The 7,735-nt window shown below is 31.7% G+C and overlaps 1 protein-coding gene across 1 annotated transcript; it reads right to left on the bottom strand.

Moving 5' to 3' along the window:
* Window positions 1-1,082: 1,082 nt before the first annotated feature.
* On the bottom strand, window positions 1,083-1,845 carry LOC148563376 (protein RADIALIS-like 1). Its single transcript, XM_088488425.1, has 2 exons — window positions 1,626-1,845; window positions 1,083-1,517 (listed from the first exon to the last, which is right to left on the bottom strand). Exons 1-2 carry the CDS (start codon window positions 1,825-1,827, stop codon window positions 1,513-1,515), a joined length of 207 nt encoding a protein of 68 aa, XP_088344551.1. The 5' UTR covers window positions 1,828-1,845; the 3' UTR covers window positions 1,083-1,512.
* Between the last annotated feature and the right edge of the window lie 5,890 nt (window positions 1,846-7,735).

The raw sequence follows: 7,735 nt of genomic DNA on the forward strand, positions 1-7,735 counted from the left end.
AAGGGAAGAATATCAATCGTTTTTTTGGAGGGAAAAGATCATACATATGTGTGCTAGGGTTTCTTTGGAATTGTGTGTGATTCATATGGGCTTCTTTGGAATTGTGTTGAAACTCAATGTTCTCAAAATGTTGCCGTTTTACCTCATAAGGACCTATTTGTCCAAGGCTTTTTCCATAACAGCCACACGAAGCTTCCTCAACGGTACCGTGTTGACACATAGGTCCAACACACGCCAACTCAGCGACACATCACCCTTCTCCGTTATGTCTGGGAGAGCATTTTGCACGGAAGAATCTATCCGTCACACGTTTTAAATAGTGAGGGACGTTTTTGTATTTTTAAATCGTGAGAGACAAATATGTCCACGATTTAAAAGGTCAGGGATTAATTTATCTTTTTTCCTAAAAATTTATTTATTTTTTTTCTATTAATTAAATACTGACTAAATTTTAATAAAAATACTGATTTCTAGATTTTTTTTTTCAGGTATTGTCATCCCATAGTAATCTCAACGTATTTTTGGTTCCACGCTGTCATGCAAAGCTACATACTTAGATATTTTGCTGGAACATTTTATATATCATAATAAATTAAAATACTACTATATTATTAAGAATATGTTACATATTTAAATTTTTTTATTAATTAAATTTAATTAAATTAAATAATAAAATTTTTAATAGTATTATTTATAATTAATTTTATTAATATTAGACTAATTTAATTAAACTTAATTAATTAACAAAAACACTTAAAAATGTGTAACATTATTCTATTATTAATACCATGCATCAACGAATGGTCCAATTATAGTGGTTCATGATCTATAGATTCTTCATTCTTGCCATTCATATCATCGATATATATACCAACAAAAGAAATAATTCTCTTTCTACTTTATTTATAGAATCAGTACCAGTGTACTACATACACTGCGAGTTTGTTTGAGCTTCAAACTATCATCGTTATTGGACGGGGTTATTTCCATAAAAATGTTTTTCTATATAAAGATAATAATTAATATGTGAATACCTATTACGGTAAATAACTTAATTGAATATAACAAGAGCATAGACAGTGAATGAAAACATGGTGCAAAGTAAGTTACTTTCAAAACTACCTATATAAGTAGTTCTTCATCGATAATATTAACAAGGGCCACTTTAAGCTAATAAGCAGCAATATTACAGACCGAATTTAAAATAATTATTTATGAACCCCCACCCCGAAAAAAAGAAAGAAGCTAAGAAGAAAATCATACATCACCTTTGTGTTTTTATTCATGACAAGAAATTAAACCAAGAAATACCTTAATTGACACTTAATTGGGGCCTACAGCTTACATAATACTTACACCATATGATTTAATTACTTTCTAACGTACAAACTTAATTAACGAACCTAAAAACATCTTAAAACTTTTAATTATATAAATTTTAGAAAGGAATTGATGAAATCCTTCCCGACACAGTGCTGGCATGTGATTATTCATTCATTTATCAAGAGAGTGCTAGCCTACAAGCATGAGAAAGATTCAAGTTAGCATGTATTATTATAGTAATAAGCATGCATTATGAGGAAGAAATTGATTAATTAATTAATTAAAGAGTAGTGGTGCAATACCTGAATAAGAAGGGAAGGGGACTTGACCACGCTCAATGCGGTCGATGTCTTGTTTGAGGAGTTCATAGTGTTTTTTAACGTCCTCAACAGATTTTCCAACGACTTTGGCGATATTCTGCCACCTGTCATGGGTTTCCCTATCGTATATAGCAAGGGCTTCTTCAAATAGCTTGTTCTGTCTTGCAGTCCAAGATGATGCCATCACAGACTCAAGTATAGGTCTAGGTTTGGTCGTATGGAAAGAGAGAGCGATTATTTGTGTTTATAAATAGGGCGTAAAGTGTGTGTGTTTTGGTGGGGGAATATATCTCTTTCAAATGAAAAGATTTGCGACCGCCCCCTTGTCTCTGGAGATATTAAACTCTCATAAATTTTGTTATTAAAACTCATTAGATTTATTATTTACTTAACACATCAGTTCAAGTGTTAATAATTTTTCGACACGAGATATAATATGCAAGTGGGAGAAGAGAATCAGGATCTATCAAAGGACATGCCCTACATTGCTTTAATAACTCTATTTAGCAAATAATTAAAGATACTCCTTCATTATTATTTAACTGCCAACTTGAACTTTTCATTGCTGTTGTTATTAGTTAATTAGCACCGCACCCCTCCGATTCCCCTTCAAAGTGCTCCACCCCAGGTTAATGGTATATATGCAGCATAGGAAGACACATTAATAGTAGTTCATTACTTCATTTCAGTTTATTTCTAGGAAGAAAAATGATATACAAAGCCACTGTTAAAGCTTAAAGATAGTATATATTAAATATTGAGAAATTTTTGGAACAGTCATTTTTAATATTTTTTGTCATTGTTTAGTCACCTCAAATATTAAATTTTATTAATTTATGTACGTAAATTCTGAAAATATAATTGTAAACTATATTAATTTATGTATATAAAATTTTGATAAATATAGATGCAAATTATATATTTGTTGTGTGTAAAATATTTATAAATATAGATATAAATTATTGCTGGTTAAGTACCGACAAAAATAATAATGTTTACTAGTTATATAACATTATTACTCTTAAATATATAATTATTCATCTACTTCTATCTAATTACATAAACTTTTAGAATATAACAAGAAAATTTTAATGACAAAAAATTTAGAGTTTTATTTGTTAGAAAATTTTATTTTTAGTCAATTGTATGGATTACATACATATATGTAAATGAGAAAGTATATAAATAAGTATAATTATATTTGTTATTTTATATTTTGACTTATACATAATATTTTTAATATTGGTTTAAAAATAAAAAAATAAGTCAAGATTACTTGCCGATTTAAAATTTAACCAACATAAAATTAATATAGTTCTAATTTACTTGGATTTTCAGGATTTAGTATACATTAATAGCGAAGTATAAATAGGTTTTCAAAGTTTTGATTCTCAATATATTAAAATTATTTTATAATTTTCGTTCAATCAGAATTATTATTCAGTCTAAAATAAAAATTTAATAAATTTTAATTAAAAATAAAAAATTATATATTAAAATTAGGAGTAACAAATCAAAGTTGAAAATATAACTATTTATATATTTTTTTCTATTAGGTTAAACTTTAAAAAAAAATTTAGTGATATCATATGACACGCATGACTCAGAACTTCTGTGATTAAAAAATTTAAAATTTGATCATTATCCGAAAAATAATAGCATAAGACAAAAAAAAAAAAAATTTAAAACTCATGTAAAAAAGCAAGCAAATCGAACAAAAAAATCTCTTACTTGAGGAGGCGTGCTAAAAATATATAAATAAGTATAATTATATTCGCTATTTATATTTTGATTTATACATAATATTTTTAATGTTGGTTTAAAAAATAAAAAAATAAGTCAAGATTACTTATTGATTTAAAATTTAACCAACATAAAATTAACAATGTTCTAATTTACTTAGATTTTTAGGATTTCATTACAAGAAAAATGTTAAGTATTTCGGATTTATCATTGAATTTATCAAATAAATTCGACGATAATTAATTTACTGTCAGATTTTTCGTTAGAAACAATCGGATAGATGGTATAACCCTCGCCGATAAATATTTATTGCTGGATATATTACGTTCGACGATAATTATCATCGAATTTTGTGACAGATAACCAGCTTGAAAAATCAATTGGTTACCGGTGAATTTTTTTGACAATAATTTTGACACTAAAAAATATTGTTCGCGCCATATTACCGTCGGATGATTTCAACGATAATTCCGACGGTGACGTCAATTTAAAAAAAATTGAAATTAACGGTCAATTTTAAATTTATATTTTTTCCCACAATTAGTGGTCAAATTCATAAATAATGAAAAATTTTCATTTAAAATAAATAATACAATGATCAAATAAGTTAAAATTTAAAAGTCAAGTACATCAAATAAATACAATGAAACAATAAATAACAAAACTAATATTTACAGATCCAGGTAGTCGTCGTCGTCGTCAGTCCCGTGGCCCTGAGTTGGCGACGCAGAAGGTGGTCATGTCCGTGGGTCACCAGCAGGACCGCTGCCACTAGCAGGGTTGATGCCAACGGCGCGCATCTGTGCCTAGTACACCTCCATCCTCCATCTGAGCCTCCACACACTAGTCTGTGTGTGTAGATTTCTTGTGTAATTAACACAAGTTATTGTGATTAGTAAGACAGATACACAGTTAATTTCGAATAATTTTATAGCAGAAGATAATTAGATGTATGTTTACTCACATAATGGTTATGAGACCGTTTATCAGCAAATCTCGCTTTGTTCTCCTTTAGCGTATGGGTGTATTTGAACGTCTCCGCTAATGTGGCTTCGCGGTCCAACGACTTCGACTACACAAGTTGTATTGAAATACAAAAATATTAGAATGCCTAGTAATGATATGCAAAAAGAATATAACGAAGTTATTAACAAAATTAAAGGAACTACACATCAGTCTGAATTTGGTCTTCATAAAGGTTGCCGAGCCGCCGGTATACTTGGATGATCTAGCCGATGCCCTGTTAGCTTTGTTGGTGAGATGTCGATACCTGAACCTCGCATCGGTCTCCTAATGAACTAACAGGGCCTTCTTTATCTCTAGTCGGAGCCAGCCCATCTGCAGATCCTGCCCATGACGAACATCATCCAGCATCTGCTGGACCTGCCGACCCATTTGATGGTCGAATATCTTCCGGATGGCCAGGCCCTGCTCCGCATCCCAAATAAAGTGCAGCTGCAACAAAGAAATGTTAACATTAGTTAAGCAAGATAGAGGATATAAACTAGTTACAAAGGTTTGAAAGAGAAACAATGAAAGTAATTACCACCAATTTCTCAAATCAGCGCTGCCTGATTTCAGCGGAATCTTCATGTAGCTAGGCCAGGGCTGGTCGTACATCAGCTTAATGACATTGGTAATCTCCTGAGTACACACGTTGGAGTTCGGCAAAACCCTAACAACAACCCACAAATAAGAATCTACCTGAATCCACCCAAATCAATCTAAATCTACTAAACATGAATCAATTTTCTAGAAATTTCATCAATAACAAGAATCATAATCAGTAAAACTAGAAATCATTAACCAGCATTCTAAACTAACCTAAATCCACTAAACAGGAATCAATTTTCAGGAACTTTCAACAATAACAGGAATCATAATCAGTAAAACAAGAAATCATTAACCAGCATTCCAAATCAACCTAAATCCGCTAAACAGGAATCAATTTTCAAAAACTTTTAGTAATAACAGGAACCATAATCATTAAAACTGTAAATTATTAACCAGCATTCTAAATCAACCTAAATCTACTAAACAGGAATCAATTTTCAGGAACTTTCAACAATAATAAGAACCATAATCATTAAAACTATAAAATAATAACCAGCATTCTAACCTAAATCAACTAAACTAGAAACAACTCAGGCACTTTCAGCAATAATCATAAATAAAAAATACGTGAGCATTGAACGTGATACTTACCACGTGCCGCCATCAGGCTAAATGCGCAACCGTATGATGGGAGGTGGTGGAGGGCATCAACTGCTGCCTCACTTCCATGGCGGGACTCCGGGGCCGCAACGACATCCATCGCTGGGGGCTGAGTTGCCATGGATGTGGGCTGCTGAGCGGTAGGAGGCGGCGTCCTCGCCGTGGATGGAAGCACATAGTTGGGGTTAGGGACCATGATGAACGGCTAGTCTGCTAAACCCGCAACCTATGGCGTGATCGGAGTGGTCAGAGTAGAGGGAGAGGATCCAGAAGTCCCGGGGGTACCGGACAAAACCCTCCCTCTATCCCGACCATGGCTAAGACCACGACCAACAACCTGATCCGGAACACCTCTTCCTGTCATCATGTCTGCATATATCAAATTATCAAACATCTCAGTAACAATTTCTCAACAAAACAGTCATCAACGCAGCAATTAATACACTTAGACAATTTCAAACACTTCAAGCACTCAAAATCTAATATGCGAGTCAAACATAACTTAATCAACCTAAATACACTAAGATTAGAGAACTAAACTGAACTAACTTTAAAACTAATTCAAAAGTAAAATTCTAATTCTACTAAAATCTAAACTAAATTAAACTAAAATTAAAAAATTATCTAACAATCTCAGCACAAAATAGTCATCAACGCAGCAATTAACACAATTAGACGATTCCAAACACTTCAAGCATTCAAAATCTAATGTATTGAATCAAACATAACTTAATCAACCTAAATACACTAATATTAAAAAACTAAACTAAACTAACTTTGAAACTGATTTAAAATTAAAATTCTAATTCTACTCAAACCTAAACTAAATTATTAAACTAAAATAAAAAATTATCTAACAATCTCAACAATAATTTCTTAGCAAAACAATCATCAACGCGGTAATTAACACAATTAGACAATTCCAAACACTTCAACTATTCCAAACCTAATGTATTAAATCTAACCTAACTTAATCAACCTAAATCCATTAAAAGTAGAAAATTAAACCAAACTAACTTCGAAACTGATTCGTAATTAATATTGAAATTCTATTTATACCTAAACTACATTAAACTACAATTAAAGGAATTGAAAAAGAGTTGTTCAAGAACCTATAATAAAAATCAGAGCAAGAAATAAGGGAGCACATGAATGTTGTTGTGGTGGTCGCCGAAGTTGCTGTGGCGGCGGATGGTGGTGACGGTGAAGGAGAGAGAGAGAGAGAGAGAGAGAGAGAGAGAGAGAGAGAGAGAGAGAGAGAGAGAGAGAGAGAGAGAGAGAGAGAGGTATCCATAAAGGGATGACGGCGACAGGAGGGGGTGGCGACGGCGATAGGAGGGGCAGAGGACTGAGGTGGTGGCGATAATGAGAGAGAGAGAGGGTGGAGATGAAGAGAGAGTGTCAAATTTGGAATAGAGGAGATGACGTTTGTGCTTTCATTTAGGGGATTATTACCGCCAGATTCATCCGACGGTAATGTTTTCTGTCCGACGATAACGTTTTCTGTGTGTTCAAAACACGCACAGCATTTGACTAAACATTGTTACCGTCAGATCATTCTACTGATAAATCCAACAGTAGTGGCGCGCCAAAAATTTCTTTTTTCTTCCAAATATTACCGTGGACGTTATCGTCGGAAATATTGTTCCCCAACAGTAATATTTTTGAGTGATAAATTTATTGCCAAATTTGACGGAAACTCGCCGCTAACATCCGACAGTAAATCTGAAGCTACTCAATGTTTTTCTTGTAGTGATTTAATAGAAATCAATAGCCAAGTATAAATAAGCTTTCAAAGTTTTGATTTTCAATATACTAAAATTATTTTATAATTCTTGTCCAATCAGAATTATTATTTAGCCTAAAATAAGAATTTAATAGATTTTAATTAAAAAATAAAAAAATTTCTATTAGAATTAGGAGTAACAAATCAAAATAATAACTGATAGGAATATAACTATTAAAAATGTAATTATTTATTTATGTGTCTTCTTCTATCAATTTAAACTTTTGAAAGAAGTGATATTATGATATGTATAATTCAAAACTTTGGAGGAAAATCTATGAAAAAAATAACATAAAACAAAATAAAAAAAATCTATGAAAAAAATCAAGAAAACTAAAAAAAAAAATTG

Source organism: Arachis ipaensis, chromosome B5 (genome assembly GCF_059453495.1).
Source record: "Arachis ipaensis isolate K30076 ecotype BB chromosome B5, ASM5945349v1, whole genome shotgun sequence".
Taxonomy (NCBI): domain Eukaryota; kingdom Viridiplantae; phylum Streptophyta; class Magnoliopsida; order Fabales; family Fabaceae; genus Arachis; species Arachis ipaensis.